The sequence below is a fragment of the Odocoileus virginianus genome, chromosome 3 (genome assembly GCF_023699985.2).
Source record: "Odocoileus virginianus isolate 20LAN1187 ecotype Illinois chromosome 3, Ovbor_1.2, whole genome shotgun sequence".
NCBI lineage: Eukaryota > Metazoa > Chordata > Mammalia > Artiodactyla > Cervidae > Odocoileus > Odocoileus virginianus.
The window spans coordinates 7,349,022-7,369,651 of NC_069676.1; the positions used below are offsets into that span (position 1 = coordinate 7,349,022).

General features: G+C 45.7%; 1 protein-coding gene and 1 pseudogene across 1 annotated transcript in view; both read left to right on the forward strand.

The window, feature by feature from the left end:
* NOTCH3 (notch receptor 3) overlaps window positions 1-7,739 on the forward strand; it is a 39,223-nt gene extending 31,484 nt beyond the window's left edge. The window contains exons 31-33 of the mRNA XM_070462725.1: window positions 249-396; window positions 4,711-4,808; window positions 5,623-7,739. Of these exons, the coding sequence (XP_070318826.1) occupies window positions 249-396; window positions 4,711-4,808; window positions 5,623-6,678 (1,302 nt within the window). The 3' untranslated portion in view covers window positions 6,679-7,739. The remainder of the gene's footprint in view (window positions 1-248; window positions 397-4,710; window positions 4,809-5,622) is intronic.
* Window positions 7,740-8,273: 534 nt separating this feature from the next.
* LOC110124567 (MKI67 FHA domain-interacting nucleolar phosphoprotein pseudogene) lies at window positions 8,274-11,174 on the forward strand (annotated as a pseudogene).
* The last annotated feature ends 9,456 nt before the right edge of the window (window positions 11,175-20,630 follow it).

A 20,630-nucleotide genomic window follows, 5' to 3' on the forward strand; every position in this document is an offset into this window, starting at 1 on the left:
CTTGGGACTTGAGAGCTGGGACACACGTCAGACAGACTTGGGTTTGAGCCCTGGTTCTGCCTGTCAGAGCTCATCTTTCTCATTTGTGAAATGGGGATATATGAGTGTAGAGTTACTGTAAAGTAGCTGCTCCCTGAACGCATCAGTTCCATGGGAGGCATTGGTTGGGGTCCTCAGAGGGCTTGGGGGTGCTTCTTGTTCCCTTGTTCTTGCCATGACTCCCCCTGCTGCACCCACATCTCCCTTAGATTCTCATCCGGAACCGCTCTACAGACCTGGATGCTCGCATGGCAGATGGCTCCACGGCACTGATCCTGGCAGCCCGCCTGGCGGTGGAGGGCATGGTGGAAGAGCTCATTGCCAGCCACGCTGATGTCAATGCTGTGGATGAGCTCGGTAGGCTGCGGGGGGTAGCGGTGGGTGTGGGCTGAGACAGTGTCACCGGGACCCTAACTTGGTGTGAACTCATACCCACACTGAGACCCGGTCAGTGAAACCCATGCACTCATAACAGGGTTTCAACATGGACTTACACTCTCATACATTTATTTTTTTTAAAATGACACCCATTAGCCTATATTGTGCTGCAGTGATTTAGAAAAAGGTGCCTTTCCCCATGGGGCTTCCCAGGTGGCTCAGTGGTAAAGAATTTGCCTGACGATGCAGGAGACACAGGAGACATGGGTTCGATCCCTGGGTCAAGAAGATCCCCTGGAGTAGGAAATGGCAACCCACTACAGTATTCTTGACTGGAAAATTCCATGGACAGAGGAGCTTGGTGGGCTACAGCCCATGGTTTCACAAAGAGTGGGACACGACTGAAGGACGAAGCAGGCAAGCGTGCTTTCTCCGACACTTTCTTTCTATCTGCTTTGTTAGACGGGTGTACACTGGTGCCACCTGCTGGACTACTGGTGTAAAGTTTGCAAATTAGCCAGTATGTAGGTGGGGATCACTTCTTGCTTGGAGGTGGCTTGCTTGCCCAACAGCAACCTGCCTTGTGTCTAGAGAACCTCACATGACCACAGACACACTTGGACTCTCAGAAACATCTTTGGAGCCAGGTATTCTCAATCTCAGCAACACTGACATTGGGGGATTGGATCATCCTTTGCAGTGGGGGCCACCCTGTGCAGTGTAGCGTTCTTGGTCTTGACCTACTAGATCCCAGTAGCACCCCACCTCCAAGGTGTGACAACCAAAAATATCTCCAGACATTGCCAAATGCCCCAGAGAGGAAAATCACCCCTGCTTTAGAAATATGGTTCTAGAAGGGCACTGACCAGTAGAACTGTGATGATGAAATACTCTTGGTCTGTGCTGTCTGATATGGTAGCTATTGGCAATGCATGGTAGTTACTGAGCACTTGAAATGTGGCTGGGGCGAACAAAGAACTGAGTCTTTTATTTCATTGAATATTTTAACCTTTGCTTTGCGTTAAAAAAAAATAGCTGAATTGATATGTAATTCACATACCATGCAGTTCATTCAAGTGTAAAATCCAGTGATTTTTTTTTTTTTTTTTTGTATAACCACCTGTGTGTGTGCTAAGTTGGCTTCAGTCATGTCCGATGCTTTGTGACCCCATGGACTGTAGCCCGCCAGGCTCCTCTGTCCTTGGGATCCTCCAGGCAAGAATACCGAAGTGGATTGCCATGTTCTCCTCCACGGGGACCTTCCCAACCCACATCTCTTATGTCTCTTGCATTGGCAGCTGGGTTCTTTACCACTTACCACTAGCGCTGCCTGGGGAGCCCCCTAGTATAACCACAAAGTTGTGTAAATATCATCACAATAAATTTAATTTTATTTTTGTCACAATAAATTTTAGAATGTTTTCATCACCTGAAAAAGAAGCTTTTGCCTCTTAGCCATCACCCCTCCACACCCCCTCATTTTCCGTGGCCCTTAGACAATTGCCAATGTACTTTCTCTCTATAAGGATTTGTGTATTCTACTTTATATAAATGGAATCACATAATACGTGATCTTGGTTGGCTCCTTTCACTTAGTGTGATGTTTTCTAGGTTCATGAGCCTGCATATAGCAGGTATATACATGATAGCATGTACCAGTATTGCTTTTTGTTTGTTTTTTGGCCTTACTGTAAGGTTTGCGGGGTCTCAATTCTCTGACAGGGAATGATCCCCAGCCATAGCAGTGAAAGCCCAGAATCCTAACCACTAGGTCACCAGGGAACTCCCTCTTTTTTTTTTTGAATTATTTATTTTTGGCTGTTCTGGGTCTTCATTGCTGGCTTTCTGTAGTTGTGGTAAGTGGGGGCTACTCTCTAGTTGCAGTGCATGGGCTTCTCTTGCTGTGGCGCACGGGCGGCAGGGGTCACGGCCTTCAGTAGTTGCAGCTCCCGGGCTCTCGAGCACAGGCTCAGTAGCTGTGCTGCGCAGACTTCGTTGCTCCACCATATGCAGGATCCTCCCAGACCAGAGACCAAACCCATGTCCCCTGTGTGGCAGGGTTCTTAACTACTGGGTTCTTGACCACTAGAACACACAGAGAAACCCCCTTTTTTGTTTTTAATGGCTAAATAATGCTCTATTATGTGAATGCACCACATCTTGTTTATGCATTCATCCACTGATGGACATTTGGGTTGTTTCTGCCTTTTGGCTATTATGAATAATGCTGCTGTGGAATTCATGTATCAGTTTTTGTGTGGACATGGTTTTATTTCTCTGGGATGTATCCCTAGGGGCAGAATTGCTAGGTCACATGATAACTCTTTTTAACTTTTTGAGGAACTGCCAGACTGTTTTCCACAGTGGCTGCCCTATTTTTCATTCTTACCAATAGTGTATAAAAAAGGTTCCAATGTCACCACATCCCGACTGACAACTTGTTTTTCTCTGTCTTTTTGTACTGTCTCCCTAGTGGATGTGATTTAGTATCTCAATGTAGTTTGATTTGCATTTCCCTGATGGCTAATGATGTTGAGCATTTTTCTAAATTTATTAGCCATTTGTATATCTTTGGAGAAATGTCTATTCAGATTCTTTGCCCATTTTTAAATTGGGTTATTTGTCTTTTTATGATTGAGTTATAAGAGTTCTTCATATATTCTAGGTAGGTCTCTTATCAAACATACAGTAGGTTTATTATATTTGTAGGTTTTCTTTCAGTGGGGACTGCACCCCACGGCATATGGGATCTTAGTTTCCCAACCGGTAATCAAACCCCCAACTCCGTGCAATGGAAACTTGGAGTCTTAGCTATTGGACCACCAGGGAAGTTCTTGTAGGTTTTCTTTTTACTTTCTAGGTGATGTCCTTATGTGTGTTAGTCACTCAGTCATGTTTGACTCTTTCCACCTCATGGACTGTAGCTTACCAGGCTCCTCTGTCCACGGACTTCTCCAGGCAAGAATCCTGGAGTGGGTTGCCATTCCCTTCTGCAAGGCATCTTCCCAACCCAGGAACTGAACCTGAGTCTTCTGTGTCTCCTGCATTGCAGGCAGATTCTTTACCCATTGAGCCATCGGGCAGTCCCTTAGTTCCCCTACCAGGAATTGAACCTCCACCCCCTACAGTGGAAGCTTGGAATCTTAACCACTGGACTGCCAGGGAATTTCCCTAGAGGTTTTCTTTTTTACTTTTTAGATGATGTCCTTACAAGCACAAAAGTTTTTTATCTTGATTTTGTCCAGTTTATCTATTTTTGTTGTTATTGTTGCTTGTGTTTTGGGTGTCATATCTAAGAATCCTTTGCCTAATTCAAGGTCTCATGAAAATTTACTCCTGTGTTTCTTTCTAAATGTTTTATAGTTTGAGCTCTTACATTTAGATATTGGATTCACTTTGAATTATTTTTTGTATATGGTGTGACGTAGGGGTCCAACTTTGTTCTTTTGCATGTGGAGATCCAGTTGTACCAGCACCATTTAAAGAAATAATTTTATTTATTTTTGGCTGTGCTGGGTCTTCGTTGCTGTATGTGGGTTTTCTCTAGTTGCAATGACTGGGGGCTCCTCTCTAGTTAAAGTGTGTGGGCGTCTCCCTGTGGTGGCTTCTCTTGTTGCAGAACATGGGCTCTAGGCTCAAGGGCATCAGTAGTTGCGGCTCCTGGGCTCTAGACCACAGGCCCAATAGTTGTGGCACACAGGCTTAGTTGCTCCGAGGCATGTGGGGTCCTCCCAGATCAGGGATCAAATCTGTGTCCCCTGCATTGGCAAGCAGATTCTCTACTGTGGAGCCACCAGGGAAGCCCCCCAGCACGATCTGTTGAGAAAGTTAACCCTTCCCCATTAAACTGTCTTGACACCAATTTAATTAATTAATTTATTTTTTGCCATGCTGTGAAGCTTATAGGATCTCAGTTCCCTGACCAGGGATTGGACCTGGGCCATAGCAATGAAAGCTTGGAATCCTAAACACTAGGCTACCAGGGAAATTCTTTTTTTTTTTCTGTAATTTATATAAACTAAAGAACCACATGTGACTGGCTGTTGCATTGGACAGCACAGCTCTATGTACAACTTAGTGAGGCCCACATAATATGCCCCAAATATGGAAAGTTACACCAAATATGGAAAGTGCACACGTGGACCCAAACACAGGTACTCAGATACTCTGGTAAGCCTCCCCTCCCCTCCCCCCCATCCCAGCCCATATTCTAGACACTTCCTGTTCCCCCCTGTGGGGGAGGGGCAGCTAGTGGGCTGGGTCCTGACCTTGACCTCTCCTCACTTCCCGTAGGAAAATCGGCCTTACACTGGGCTGCAGCTGTCAACAACGTGGAGGCCACCTTGGCTCTGCTCAAAAACGGAGCCAACAAGGACATGCAGGATAGCAAGGTGAGCCCCAGCCTTTGGATCACCTTCAGCCTTGGCACAGCTGCCACAGGTAGCAGAGAGGAGACTGGGGGAGGCTAGTGGGGACACTCACCCTGCCTGTAGCCAGCGTTCCGGTGTGGGATCAGGGCCCAAGAGGTTCCAATAGTGGATCAGAGGAGGAAGTGGATGGCAGTTGCTGGTGACCTTGGGCAAGTTACTTAACTCTTCTGAACTTCTGTTCACATTTTTGAAATGGAGAAGCAACAGTACCCACCTCATCGCTTCTTCCAAGGATTCAGTGAGCTAATCCTTTTGTAAAGTGCTTAGTGGATCCTCAACAAAAGATAGCTATTATAACTGTTGTTTGAAAACCCTTGCAAGGTGGTATTACTCTCATTTCACAAATGGAAAAATGAGGTTCAAAAGAATGCAGGGATAGATTCCATCTTTATCTAAAATTTCCATGCTATATTTGTTATGGATTTTTTTTTCCATTAATCTTAACTTTAAAAACTGCATTAAATACCATTTATTTTGATAACAGAATTTTTCGCCACCCCCTTAAATTCTGTGCCTAAGGTGAGTGCCTCACTCACCTCACCCTGGCTTTGGGCCCTGAAGTTTCTTAATAGGTGCTGGATAAACAGGGCTTTAAGGAAAGAACTTGCCCAGTTTTACCCCCAGGCAGAACTGAGATTCCAATCAAGGTCTGTCTGGCTGCAGAGTATGAACTCTTAGCTCTGTTTCCCTCAGACACTAGAGGCCTCTGTGATGTTAGGCAGGACTTAACCTGACTCGTGACCCTGACATCTTTTGGGTTCCCGGGCCCCCACAGGAAGAGACTCCACTGTTCCTGGCCGCTCGGGAGGGCAGCTTCGAGGCGGCCAAGCTGCTGCTGGACCACTTTGCCAACCGGGAGATCACAGACCACCTGGACAGGCTGCCCCGGGACGTGGCCCAGGAAAGGCTGCACCAGGACATCGTGCGCTTGCTGGACCAGCCCAGCGGGCCCCGCAGCCCGCCTGGCCCCCACGGCCTGGGGCCCTTGCTCTGCCCGCCCGGGGCCTTCCTCCCCGGCCTCAAGGTGGCGCAGGCCGGGGCCAAGAAGAGCCGGAGGCCCCCGGGGAAGGCGGGGTTGGGGCCGCAGGGCACCCGGGGGCGCGGCAAGAAGCTGACGCTGGCCTGCCCGGGGCCCTTGGCTGACAGCTCGGTCACGCTCTCGCCCGTGGACTCGCTGGACTCCCCGCGGGCCTTTGGCGGGCCCCCCGCGTCCCCAGGCGGCTTCCCCCTCGAGGGGCCCTACGCGGCCGCCACGGCCACGGCCGTGTCTCTGGCGCAGCTGGGTGGCGCAGGCCGGGCGGGTCTAGGGCGCCAGCCCCCTGGGGGCTGTGTGCTCAGCCTGGGCTTGTTGAACCCCGTGGCCGTACCCCTCGACTGGGCCCGGCTGCCCCCACCCGCCCCTCCAGGCCCCTCCTTCCTGCTGCCGCTGGCCCCGGGACCCCAGCTGCTGAATCCCGGGAATCCCGTGTCCCCCCAGGAGCGGCCCCCGCCCTACCTGGCCGCCCCAGGACACGGCGAGGAATTCCCCGCAGTGGCTGGGGCCCACGGCAGCCCCCCCAAGGCCCGCTTCCTGCGGGTCCCCAGCGAGCACCCTTACTTGACCCCATCCCCCGAGTCCCCCGAGCACTGGGCCAGCCCCTCCCCACCCTCACTCTCGGACTGGTCTGACTCCACGCCCAGCCCGGCCACTGCCACCGGGGCCACGGCCACAGCTGCTGGGTCGCTGTCGGCCCAGCCGCTCCCCCTGTCTGTCCCTGGCGCTCTTGCTCAGGCCCAGACCCAGCTAGGGCCCCAGCCTGAAGTCACCCCCAAGAGGCAAGTGTTGGCCTGAGGACTCCCCAGTTCCTGGATTTGGGGAGGCTGAAGGGGCATCCCATCATGATTCCTCTGTCTCCCCTTTTAGTCCATTTCATTCTGTCTCTTGTTTTCTCTTGCACCCCACTCTCCTTGCAGTGTGACCAAGATAGGTCACCAGCCTAGGGTTTCAGTCTTCCTTTATTTATAAGGGGTGCAGGCTGACCCTCACCCTTGGGTCCTGTGGTGAGTCTAGGACATCCTCCTGCCTCTACCCTCATCCTGTGGCCAATACCCCCCTACCCTCATTCTCTCTTCCCCCCTTTTCTTGCCTTCTCTGGCCTCCCTCTCTCACTCCTCCTGCTCTGACACAAGTGGATTATTATTATTTTTTTTTTACATTTTGTATAGAAACAAATTCATTTAAACAAACTTATTATTATTATTATTTTTTACAAAATATATATATGGAGATGCTCTCTGCCCCCCTGCGAACCCCCCCAGTGCCCCCGTGGGGCTGAGTCTGTGGGCCCATTCGGCCAAGCTGGATTCTGTGTACCAAGTACACAGGCATGACCGGGCTCCTGTGTACTGAGTACACGACCCTGGTGTGTACCAAGTAGGCACCCTTGGGCGCACCCTCCGGGGCTAGGGGTCGGGTGAGACTTGGGAGCCTCCTCCCTGCTCCACCTCCCTTACTTCACTGCATTCCAGATGGAACTTATTCTAGAGCTTTGCCCTCTGGCCCAGAGAGCCCGCCCACAGTCCCCCCACCCCCATCCTAGGGTGTGGGCCTTCTTCCTTTGGGAACTGGGAAGGGTGGGGTGGCTGGTGGGAATATGAGGACCAGGGGAGATGTGTGCATTCTACTTTGTCTCCCTGTAAACAATGGGCCTGCAGGAAGAGAAGGAGCTGCCTGCCTGGCACCTCTTTTTCCTGGTACTCCTCTGGCCCAGCCCCAGGGCAAAATAGAAGTATTTGTAGGCTATTTTTGTAATATAGCTTCTGGTCACAATCCCTGTGTAGCTAAGTCCCCAGGCCTTGCATTGTACAGCCCCCTGTTCCCTCACCACCTAATAAAGGAATAGTTAACACTCAGTGTTATTGTTGTGTGTCTAGGTAAGGAGGGGTGCTGGTAGTGTGGGGTTTTGGTCTCTTCAGCATTAACTTTGAGACAGGCCGAGACACGGGACCTGGGACCCTTTCCTGCAGTGCTTGCACCTAGACAAACCTCTCCTGGGGCAACAAAATACAAAGAAACTGTAAGGGACTAAAAATACCTGCAGGCATGTATGTATACAAGGGGCAAATTATGGACAATAAGATACAAAAAGACCAGAAAACCCCAACTGCTGCTTCTGAAGAGCTGGGAGCAAGAACAGGGTATTGTGCATGCCTCCTGCACACAATACCACCTGAGGGCTGGGTACCACCTAAGCCACCCCTCCAGCTCAACCCCTGGACCCCCCGCCCCCACTTACCCCATATAAGGAACCAGCTCTCCCCTCTCTGCTATTGGGAAATGAGCAAGTAAAGGGAAGCTGTTGTTTGTTCTCACTCCCCACTGCTGCAACAGGGATCCCAATAAAACCTTGCCTGAATTTCTTATCTGGCCTCTGATCAATTCTACTGATGAAGGTGGCCAAGAACCCTGGTTGGTAACTTGAGCTCTCATCTTGGGACCAAACCATCTGGCTCACTTGCTGACCTACTTTTGCTTCCTCTTTTGATGGATGACTCCATTGATTGGACTAGGGGTGGCCACCTGACTAAAGTTGAGCCAATGATTCTTGCTTGAGAATGTTTTTAAAATGAGGACACCAAGAAAGGTATCATTTGGTGGAGCTACTAAGGCCAAGAGAGATGGAGAAATATTGATGGGCAATTTGGGGTGCTGGGTACTGATGAGAAAACAGCAGAAGACTGGAGCTATGCAGTCTTCTTTGGGAGGATCAGATTCTATCGGAGAATTAGAGATGAGCACTCAAATGGTTCCAGGATGTTGGAGGGAGTACTTCATTTCCAAATGGAAATTCCAGTTAATTGAACATATATTCCATTGACATCAATGTTGTTCGTTGTTCAGTCGCTAAGTCGTGTCTGACTCTTTGTGACCCCATGGACTGCAGCATGCCAGGCTTCCCTGTCCTTCACTATCTCCTGGAGTTTGCTCAAACTCATGTCTATCAAAATGGTGAGACCATCCAACCATCTCATCCTCTGTCACCCCTTTCTCCTCCAGTCCTCCATCTTTGCCAGCATCAGGGTCTTTTTCAATGAGTCAGCTCTTCGAATCAGGTGGTCAAAGGATTGGAGTTTTAACTTCAGCATCAGTCCTTCCAGTGAATATTCAGTGTTGATTTCCTTCAGGATTAACTTGTTTGATCTCCTTGCTGTCTGAGGGATTCTCAAAAGTCTTCTCCAGCTCCGCAATTTGAAAGCACGAATTCTTTGGCACTCAGCCTTCTTTATAGTCCAACTCTCACATCCATACATGACCACTGCAAAAACCACAGCTTTGCCATCAGTGGGTATTTATTAATTACCTTCTAAGTGCCTAAGTCTGATTTTGCACGGATCTCAACTATACTTCATGCTTCCTTGGGGTTTGGAGAGACTGGTGCATCGTTTAATAAGTACTCCAGCTTGAATGGGTTTTTATGTCTTGCAGATAACTGTGCACAAGACAAGGCTGTGTTTATACCGGGCTCCTCCAGGAAAGGGGAACTTTAATGTTCATTGGTTCCCCCTGTCAACTGGTGCACTCTTGGTTTCAGGTAACACAAAAGTCTACCCAGCTAGCTAAAACAAAAAAAACCAATCAGTTCATAAGCTGAAAAGGATCTGCTTCAGGGGAGATTTGATCTAGTGGCTCAAATGAGGTCAACATTTGACCTCATTTGGACTGAGGTACTCATCTCTACAGATTTTTCCCTGAGTATCAGTTTCATCCCCAGGTTCCACGTGGTACTCAACCTGGCTTCTCTTCCCACTTCCACCTCTGATCTTCCTTCTCTGTGTTAACAAAATAGGTGTAAGGATCATAGACCATCTTGTACATTCCAGAGAGTTGAGAAGCTTCTAGTCTTGGTGTTGATTTTGTATTGACTTCACTTGGGTCACATATTTATCCTCTAGCCTAGGGTTCCTCAATGTTGGTACCATTGGCATTTAGGGCCAAATCACTCTTTGCTGTGGAAGGTTGTCCTGTGCACTGTAGGATGTTTAACAGCATCCCTGGCCTCCACCCACTGGATACCAACAGCATGCACTCCTCCAGTGTGATAACCAAAAATGCTTCCAGATGTTGCCAATTGCCAAGCAATGAAAAATTGCTTTTGAGCACCACTGTACTAGCCAATCACTATGGCAATGGGATATAGAATGTGTTGATTTCTCATCTGCGTATAAATTGGTGGAACGGCAGCCTTCGATGACCCAGCTAAGCCACTCCTGTCCCTAAACCCGCAGGAGGATGCCAAATTTAAAAAGGAGGTGGCTCAGGTTTGCTTACCAGCATCACTTTATGAAACCCAAATCCGAGTATATTTCTTCCAGTTTGGCACTGTTACAAAATTCAGACTGTCCGGGAGTAAAAAAGACTGGAAATAGCAAAGGCTATGGCTTTGTGGAGCTTGAGTCTGAAGATGTTACTAAAATAACTGCTGAGACAATGAACAGCTACCTTTTTGGTGAAAGGCTCTTGAAGTGTCATTTTATACCACCTGAAAAGGTACATGAAGAACTTTTTAGAGAGTGGCATATACCATTTAAAAGGCCATCATATCCAGCAGTGAAATGGTACAATCAGAATCGGTAGCTTCTTTAAAAGCTATAGATGGAGGAGTGGTTTAAAAAGGAGGAAAAATTACTCAGGAGGAGACTGGCTAAAAAGAGAATTGATTATAGTTTCCCTTCATTGGTTAAGGTCTTACATAAAAATGAGGAAAATGCTTTAAACACTGGTCCTCAAAATTCCAGAAAGGTTTTATGTAAGAAGAAGAAAGCAGCTTCAGTCACTCCTAACACTCCTGAGAAGGCTGTGGATAGCCAGGGTCCCACACCAATTTGTACACCAACATTTTTGGAGAAACAAAAGTCTGAAGTGGCTAAAATGAACGATGATGATAAAGATAATGAAATAGTTTTCAAACGGCCCATATCTGGTGAAAAAGAAGAAACACAAGAGACTCAACCACCTATAAGTTCAAGGAAAAAAGATGAAGAAAAAACAGTGATTTTGAATGTATTGTGTATAGTTCTTCTGAAAAGATGATTTTACTATGGAGACTGATTCTTTATATTTAACGAGATATAGTGGAATGTGACCAGTAACAAGATGGTTGGAGAAGAAACTGTCAATTCAAGTTAGTGAGGAGAGCAGTCAGTGACTTTGGCTTCCCTGCGCTTGCTGAAATGCAGGGGTGTGTACCAGTTTGCAGCAGTCAGGCTTTCACTGCCTCTTGTCCTGTCTCTAGTTTTCCTTGCAGTTTTCACAGCTGCTTTTAGTTACTCTGACTGCATAGAAGGTCACTATTAACTGCTGGTTTAAGTAGTAAACTGTAGTCTCTGTTGTTACCATCAAATAAAGAAAATCTTGCTTGACAACATCTAAATGGTTCTCTGTTAGACCAAGAACATTTAACCCATAAGGTGGCTGAAACTAGAACTTGAATTCTATGGGGAGTGAGAAGGAGGTATCAGTACTAATAGATACTCATTTATGTATATATGATCATTTTTACCAAGGTAAATTAGTTTGCAGGGGGCTAGCATGGATAACTGGATGGAATTCCAGTTGAGCTATTTCAAATCCTAAAAGATGATGCTGTGAAAGTGCTGCACTCAATATGCCAGCAAATTTGGAAAACTCACCAGTGGCCACAGGACTGGAAAAGATCAGTTTTCAATCCAATCCCAAAGAAAGTTAATGCCAAAGAATGTTCAAACTACCCCACAATTGCACTCATCTCACACGCTAGCAAAGTAATGCTCAACAAGCCAGGCTTCAACAGTATGTGAACCATGAACTTCCAGATGTTAAAGCTGGATTTAGAAAAGGCAGAGGAACCAGAGATCAAATTGCCAACATCCACTGGATCATGGAAAAAGCAAGAGAGCTCCAGAAAAACATCTATTTCTGCTTTATTGACTATGTCAAAGCCTTTGACTGTGTGGATCACAATAAACTGTGGAAAATTCTGAAAGAGATGGGAATACCAGACCACCTGACCTGCCTCCTGAGAAATCTGTATGCAGGTCAAGAAGCAATAGTTAGAACTGGACATGGACCAACAGACTGGTTCCAAATAGGAAAAGGAGTACATTAAGACTGTATATTGTCACCCTGCTTATTTAACTTATATGCAGAGTACATCATGTGAAATGCTGGGCTGGATGAAGCACAAGCTGGAATCAAGATTGCTGGGAGAAATATCAATAACCTCAGATACGCAGGTGATACCACCCTTATAGCAGAAAGTGAAGAAGATCTAAAGAACCTCTTGATGAAAGTGAAAGAGGAGAGTGAAGAAGTTGGCTTAAAATTCAACATTCAAAAACTAAGATCATGGCATCCAGTCCCATCACTTCATGCCAAACAGATGGGGAAGCAATGGAAACAGTGAGAGACTTTATTTTTTTGGGCTTCAAAATCACTGCAGATAGTGATTGCAGCCATGAAATTAAAAAACGCTTGCTCCTTGGAAGAAAAGGTATGACCAACCTAGACAGCATATTATAAAGCAGAGACATTACTTTGCCAACAAAGGTCTGTCTAGTCAAGGCTATGGTTTTTTCAGTAGTCACATATGGATGTGAGCATTGGACTATAAAGAAAGTTGAGCACCGAAGAACTGATGCTTTTGAACTGTGGTGTTGGAAAAGTTTCTTGAGAGTTCCCTGGACTGCAAGGAGATCAAACCAGTCCATCCTAAAGGAGATCAGTCCTGAATATTCATTGGAAGGACTGATGTTGAAGCTGAAACTCCAATACTTTGGCCACCCGATGTGAAGAACTGACTCTTGAAAAGACCCTGATGCTGGGAAAGATTGAAGGTGGGAGGAGAAGGGGACGACAGAGGATGAGATGGTTGGATGACATCACTGACTCAATAGACATGAGTTTGAGTAAGGTCTGGGAGTTGGTAAAGGACAGGGAAGCCTGGCATGCTGTAGTTCATGGGGTCGCAAAGAGTCAAACACGACTGAGCGACTGAGCTGAATTGAAGTGAACGTGGATTAATTAATAACTATCATCTTTTATCAGTATCATCAATCTGGAATTTGGTTTCAAGAATCATGCAGTGACCACCAAATAAACTTCTTTGTTTTTTGTATGCAAGGGCAACTTGCTATCTGGAAATAAAATTGTTGGGTTTTGCCTTTCAACAATCTTTAAGTTTTTGATGCCTTTGATATGTGCATCAGCTAATTCAGCTTTACCACCAAAAAGAAAAAAAGAATGTGCTGATTTCTTAAAGCAATCAGTCTCTGCTCTGGAAATGGGGGTGGGGTGGGGTAAATTTAAGGGTTATCAGTTTTGTGAAAGCAGGAATTCTGTGGAAACAACTACCAAACCATCACTCTACCTCCTTTGATTCATGTTTCAGTTGTTCGGTCGCTCAGTTTTGTCTGACTCCTTGAGAACCCCATGGACTGCAGCATGACAGGCCTCCCTGTTTTTCACTGTCTCCTGGAGTTTGCTCAAACTCATGTCCATTGAGTCAGTGATGCCATCCAACCATCTCATCCTCTGTTGCCCCCTTCTCCTCCTGCCCTCAATTTTTCCAGTGTCAGGGGCTTTTCCAGTGAGTTTACTCTTTGCATCAGGTGGCCAAGTATTGGAACTTCAGCTTCAGCATCAGTTCTTCCAATGAATATTCAGGGTTGATCTCCTTTAGAATTGACTGGTTTGATCTCCTTGCTGTCCAAGGGACTCTCAAGAGTTTTCTCCAACTCCACAGTTCAAAAGTATCAGTTCTTCAGCGTTCAGCCTTCTTTCAGGTCCAACTCTCACATCCATACATGACTACTGGAAAAACCATAGCTTGACTAGAGGGACATTTATTGGCAAAGTGATGTCTCTGCTTTTTAACACACTGTCTAGGTTTGTCATAGCTTTTCTTCCGTGTTTCAGTAGTTTCTATTTTTCATTTCTGAGTAGTATTCCACCGTAAGGATATATCACAGTTCGTTTAACCATTTACTTATTGGAGGACATCTGCATTGTGACCAGTTTCTGGCAGCTTTAAATATGGCTGTCATAAACATTTCATGGATAGGTTTTTGTGTGGATGTATGTTTTCATTTCCTAGGAAAAATACATAGAAGTGGAATTATTAGCTCAGATGGTAAAGATGTTTAACTTTATAAGAAACTTCTGCATTGTTTTTGAGAGGCTACATGCAATTTTGCATTTACAACGATGTCTGAAGCTTCCAGTTCTGCATCCTCACTGGCACGTGGTATCGGCAAGTTTTGTTGTTTTTGTTGTTTTATTTTTATCTTTGGCCATTTTATTAGATGCACAGATGTATCCAATTGAGGTTTTTAAATGCATTTCCCTAATGGCTAATGATTTGACTGTATTTTTGTTTATTTGCCATCTGTATATCATTTTTGGTGAAATGTTTGCCCTGTGTGTTTTGTCCATTTAAAAAAATTTATTTTATTTTTGGCTGCACTGGGTCTTTCTTTGGCTGCATGTGGGCTTTCTGTAGTTGTAGTGAGCAGGGACTACACTCTAGTTGTGGTGTGAGCCTTCTCATAGTGGTGGTTTCTCTTGTGTGGAGCACAGGCTCTAGAGAATGCAGGCTTAGTCGCCTCATGGTATGTGGGATTTTCCTGGATTAGAGATCAAACCAGCATCCTCTGCATTACAAGGTGGATTCTTAACCACTGGACCACTAGGGAAGTCCCTGTTTTACCCATTTTTAAGCTGGAATCAAGATTGCTGGGAGAAATATCAATAACCTCAGATATGCAGATGACAACACCCTTATGGCAGAAAGTGAAGAAGAACTAAAGAGCCTCTTGATGAACGTGAAAGAGGAGAGTGAAAAACTTGGCTTAAAGCTCAACATTCAGAAAACTAAGATCATGGCATCCGGTCCCATCACTTCATGGCAAATAGATGGGGAAACAGTGGAAACAGTGGCTGACTTTATTTTTCTGGGCTCCAAAATCACTGCAGATGGTGATCGCAGCCGTAAAATTAAAAGACACTTACTCCTTGGAAGGAAAGTTATGACCAACTTAGACAGCAGATCAAAAAGCAGAGACATTACTTTGTCAACAAAGGTCTGTCTAGTCAAGGCTATGGTTTTTCCAGTGGTCATGTATGGATGTGAGAGTTGGACTATAAAGAAAGTTGAGCACTGAAGAACTGATGCTTTTGAACTGTGGTGTTGGAGAAGACTCTTGAGAGTTCCCTTGGACTGCAAGGAGATCCAACCAGTCCATCCTAAAGGAGATCAGTCTTGGGTGTTCATTGGAAGACTGATGTTAAAGTTGAAACTCCAGTATTTTGGCCACCTGATGTGAAGAGCTGACTCATTTGAAAAGACCCTGATGCTGGGAAAGATTGAAGGCAGGATGAGAAGGGGATGACAGAGGATGAGATAGCTGGATGGCATCACCAACTCGATGGACATGGGTTTGGGTGAACTCCAGGAGCTGGTGATGGACAAGGAGGCCTGACGTGCTGCGGTTCATGGGGTTGCAAAAAGTCAGACATGACTGAGCGACTGAACTGAACAACTTGATATACTTCTACCCAAAACCTACAGCTAACCCTTTATTTAATGGTGAAAGATTTACAGTTTTCCCTCTAAAATGTAAAACAAGACCAGGATGTATCCTTTCACCACATCTATTCAATATTGTATTGAGGTCAAGTCTCACACAATAAGGCAAGCAATTCCTAGCAATACATAAAGGAAAAAAAAAAGCACAATCCATAAAGAAAAAGTGTTTTGACTGGGCTTTATTAAAATTAGAAATTTCTGTGTTGTGAAAGATACAGTTAGAAGAGTGAAAAGTTAAGACATTTGAAAATATCTAACAAAAGATTTTTATCTAGAACATATAGAGAACTTCCAAAAATCAACAGTAAGAAAATAACAAAACAACTCGTCAGTTCAGTTCAGTTCAGTCGCTCAGTCATGTCCGACTTTTTGTGACCCCATGAACCGCACCACGCCAGGCCTCTGGAGTTTACCCAAACCCATGTCCATCGAGTTGGTGATGCCATCCAGCCATCTCATCCTCTGTTGTCCCCTTCTCCTCCTGCCCTCAATCTTTCCCAGCATCAAGGTCTTTTCAAGTGAGTCAGCTCTTCACATCAGGTGGCCAAAATACTGGAGTTTCAACTTTAACATTAGTTCTTCCAATGAACACCCAGGACTGATCTTTAGGATGGACTGGTTGGATCTCCTTGCAGTCCAAGGGACTCTCAAGAGTCTTTTCCAACACCACAGTTCAAAAGCACCAATTCTTCGGTGACCAGCTTTCTTCACAGTCCAACTCTCACATCCATACATGACCATTGGAAAAACCATAGCCTTGACTAGACGGACCTTTGTTGACAAAGTAATGTCTCTGCTTTTTGATCTGCTGTCTAAGTTGGTCATAACTTTCCTTCCAAGGAGTAAGTGTCTTTTAATTTTACGGCTGCGATCACCATCTGCAGTGATTTTGGAGCCCAGAAAAATAAAGTCAGCCACTGTTTCCACTGTTTCCCCATCTATTTGCCATGAAGTAATGGGACCGGATGCCATGATCTTAGTTTTCTGAATGTTGAGCTTTAAGCCAAGTTTTTCACTCTCCTCTTTCACGTTCATCAAGAGGCTTTTTAGTTCTTCTTCACTTTCTGCCATAAGGGTGTTGTCATCTGCATATCTGAGGTTATTGATATTTCTCCCAGCAATCTTGATTCCAGCTTGTGCTTCCTCCAGCCCAGCGTTTCTCATGATCTACTCTGCATATAAGTTAAATAAGCAGGGTGACAATATGCAGCCTTGACATGCTCCTTTTCCTATTTGGAACCAGTCTGTTGTTCCATGTCCGGTGCTTTTTTTTTTTTTTTTTCATGCCCAGTTCTAACTGTTGCTTCCTGACCTGCATACAGGTTTCAAACAGGCAGGTCAGGTGGTCTGGTATTCCCATCTCTTTCAGAATTTTCCACGGTTTATTGTGATCCACACAGTCAAAGACTTTGGCATAGTCAATAAAGCAGAAATAGATGTTTTTCTGGAACTCTTTTGCTTTTTCCATGTTCCAGTGGATGTTGGCAATTTGATCTCTGGTTCCTCTGCCTTTTCTAAAACCACTTTTAACATCTGGAAATTCTCAGTTCATATATTGCTGAAGCCTGGCTTGGAGAATTTTGAGCATTACTTTACTCGCGTGTGAGATGAGTGCAATTGTGGGGTAGTTTGAACATTCTTTGGCATTGCCTTTCTTTGGGATTGGAATGAAAACTGACCTTTTCCAGTCCTGTGGCCACTGGTGAGTTTTCCAAATTTGCTGGCATATTGAGTGCAGCACTTTCACAGCATCATCTTTCAGGATTTGAAATAGCTCAACTGGAATTCCATCACCTCCACTAGCTTTGTTCGTAGCGATGCTTTCTAAGGCCCACTTGACTTCACATTCCAGGATGTCTGGCTCTAGGTGAGTGCTCACACCATCGTGATTATCTGGGTCATGAAGATCTTTTTTGCACAGTTCTTCTGTGTATTCTTGCCACCTCCTCTTAATATTTTCTGCTTCTGTTAGGTCCGTACCACTTCTGTCCTTTATTGTGCCCATCTTTGCATGAAATGTTCCCTTGGTATCTCTAATTTTCTTGAAGTGATTTCTAGTGTTTCCCATTCTGTTGCTTTCCTCTATTTCTTTGCATTGATATCTGAGGAAGGCTTTCTTATCTCTCCTGGCTATTCTTTGGAACTCTGCATTCAAATAGGAATATCTTTCCTTTTCTCCTTTGCTTTTTGCTTCTCTTCTTTTCACAGCTATTTGTAAGGCCTCTTCAGACAACCATTTTGCCTTTTTCCATTTCTTTTCCACAGGGATGGTCTTGATCCCTGTCTCCCGTGCAGTGTCATGAACCTCCGTCCATAGTTCATCAGGCACTCCGTCTATCAGATCTAGTCCCTTAAATCTATTTCTCACTTTCACTGTATAGTCATAAGGGATTTGATTTACATCATACCTGAATGGTCTAGTGGTTTTCCCCACTTTCTTCAGTTTAAGTCCGAATTTGGCAATAAGGAGTTCATGATCTGAGCCACAGTCAGCTCCCGGTCTTGTTTTTGCAGACTGTATAGAGCTTCTCTATCTTTGGCTGCAAAGAATATAATCAGTCTGATTTCAGTGTTGACCATCTGGTGATGTCCATGTGTAGAGTCTTCTCTTGTGTTGTTGGAAGAGGGTGTTTGCTATGACCAGTGCGTTCTCTTGGCAAAACTCTATTAGCCTTTGCCCTGTTTCATTCCCTACTCTAAGGCCAAATTTGCCTGTTACTCCAGGTATTTCTTACCTACACTCAAATCCTTGTCTCAGTGTCCGCTTCTGGGGGAACTTCAACTATGAAAGGGGTTGTAGGTGTACAGCAGGTGGGTATGAAAAATCATGAGACTGTACTCACGTACAGTTGAGAAATTTAACTCGTGAAGTTAAATTGCTCAGCTTGGACTCACATGTTCATTGCAGCAATGTTCAGAATAGCCAAGACATGGAAACAGCCTAACCATCTGGCATTGGATGAATAGACAAAGAAGAAATATTTATAATGCTATATATATGTATATATATTATATATAATATGGTATATATACATATTGAAATATTATTCAGTTATGAAAAAGAAGGAAACCTTGCCATTTGTAACAACAGAAATGGACCTTGAGGTCATCATTTATGTTAAGTGAAATAAATTGGACATCAAAAGACAAATACTGCATGATCTCACTTATGTGGGGGAGCTAAGAAAGCTGAACTCATAAACAGAGGAGAGTGGTGGTTACCAGGAACTGATGGAGGGGAAAATAATGTGAGAGATATTGGCCAAAGGTTTTCCAGGTGGGTCAGCAGTAAAGAATCCACCTGCCAGTGTAGCAGATGCAGGTTTGATCACTGAGTTGGGAAGATCCCCTGGAGAAGGAAGTAGAAATTCACTTCAGTATTCTTGCCTGGGGACAAGAGGGATCCTGGATGGTTAGAGTCCATGGGGTCTCAAAAGTGCTGGACATCACTGACACCTAAAATGTTGATGCTCACTCTTGCCATCTCCTGTTTGATCACTTCCGATTTACCTTGATTCATGGACCTAATATTCCAGGTTCTTATGCAATATTGTTCTTTACAGCTTTGGACTTTACTTTCACCAGCAGACACATTCATAACTGGGCGTTGTTTCCACTTTGGCTCAGCCTCTTCATTGCTTCTGGAGCTATCTCTCTGCTTTTCTCCTGTACTTTGCTGACAACAGTTTGTATAGTTACAGCTATAGTTTTTCCAGAAGTCATATACAGATGTGAGAGCTAGAAAATAAAAAATACAGAGAGCCAAAGAATTGATACCTTCAAACTGTGGTACTGGAGAAGACTCTTGAGAGTCTTCTATTTGATCAAGGAGATCAAACCAGTCAATCTTAAAGGAAATCAAACCTGAATATTCACTGGAAGGACTGATGCTGAAGCTGAAGCTCCAGTATTTTGGCCATCTGATGCAAAGAACCAACTCATTGGAAAAGACCCTGATGCTGGGAAAGATTGAAGACAGGAGGAGAAGGGGACGCTGAGGATGAGATGGTTGGATAGCATCACCGACTCAATGGACATGAGTTGGAGCAAACTCCGGGAGTTGGTGACAGACAGAGAAGCCTGGTGTGCTGCAGTCCGTGGGGTTGCAAAGAGTCAGACACATATGAGCAACTGAATAACATCAAAATGATGCACTTCTTCCTTCCCCCTTTGAGAGAGGAGTATAGACGGCACACTTTCCTTTGGGCAGCAGCCTTGTCCAGCACCTGCTGGGCCCTGAAGGTCACTGGGGAGAATGGACGGAGTGAGGTGTGCATTTGGGGCCACCATCCAAAAATAGAAATTGTCGTTAGTCGTTTTCCCACTTGTTTTTGCCATCAGATCCTGTGGGCTGGGGAAGCAGACCCTGAGGTCTCCAGTTTCCAGGAGGGAAAAGGCCTGCAGGGTGTTTCCAGCCTGAGCCCTGGGGGGCTCGTTAGTATCTGGGGACCCCCCAGGGACGGCATCTCCAGGGACCCCATGTATAACAGGACCCTGGCCCTCAGCCCCTCCTCTCTCAGGCAGTAAGCAGAGAGTGATGTTGGCAGGGACTGCGGGAGCCTCCCTCGGCCATGGTGAGTGTGGATTCAGGGCCCCTGCCTGGCTGGAGAAGCCACACCACAACCCTGACAGGCATGCACGGGCATGTGAGCAGACAGCAGAAGGAGGGTGGGGCTAATGCATGCACTACGGGTGCAAAATGCACACACATGTGCCCTGCAAGTGGCAGGCATGCACACGCACACACACGAATCCAGAAGCTTCATGGGCAGAAATGCACACACACACATAGAGGGTCATTGAGTGGTGAGGGCTCAGTGGTGACAGGGGAGCAGTTCCAGTATTGAGGAGGCTTCCTGGTAGAAAAGGAAAGAGTCCAGATCTCAGTCCTGTGTGTTCCTCGGCTCTCACCCTCACCATAGGGGTGGCATGGGCATGCCCCTGAGCTCAGGACTTTGTTGTTTTGTTGTTTTTTCATCACTAAGTCATGTCTGGCTCTTTTTGACCCCATAGACTGTAGCCCTCCAGGCTTCTCTGTCCATGGGACTTTCCAGGCAAGAATATTGGAGTGGGTTGCCATTTCCTTCTCCACGGGATCTTCCCGACCCAGGGATTGAACCTTTGTCTCCTGCACTGGCAGGTGGGTTCTTTACCATTTGAACCTCCTGTGGATTCCTAAGCT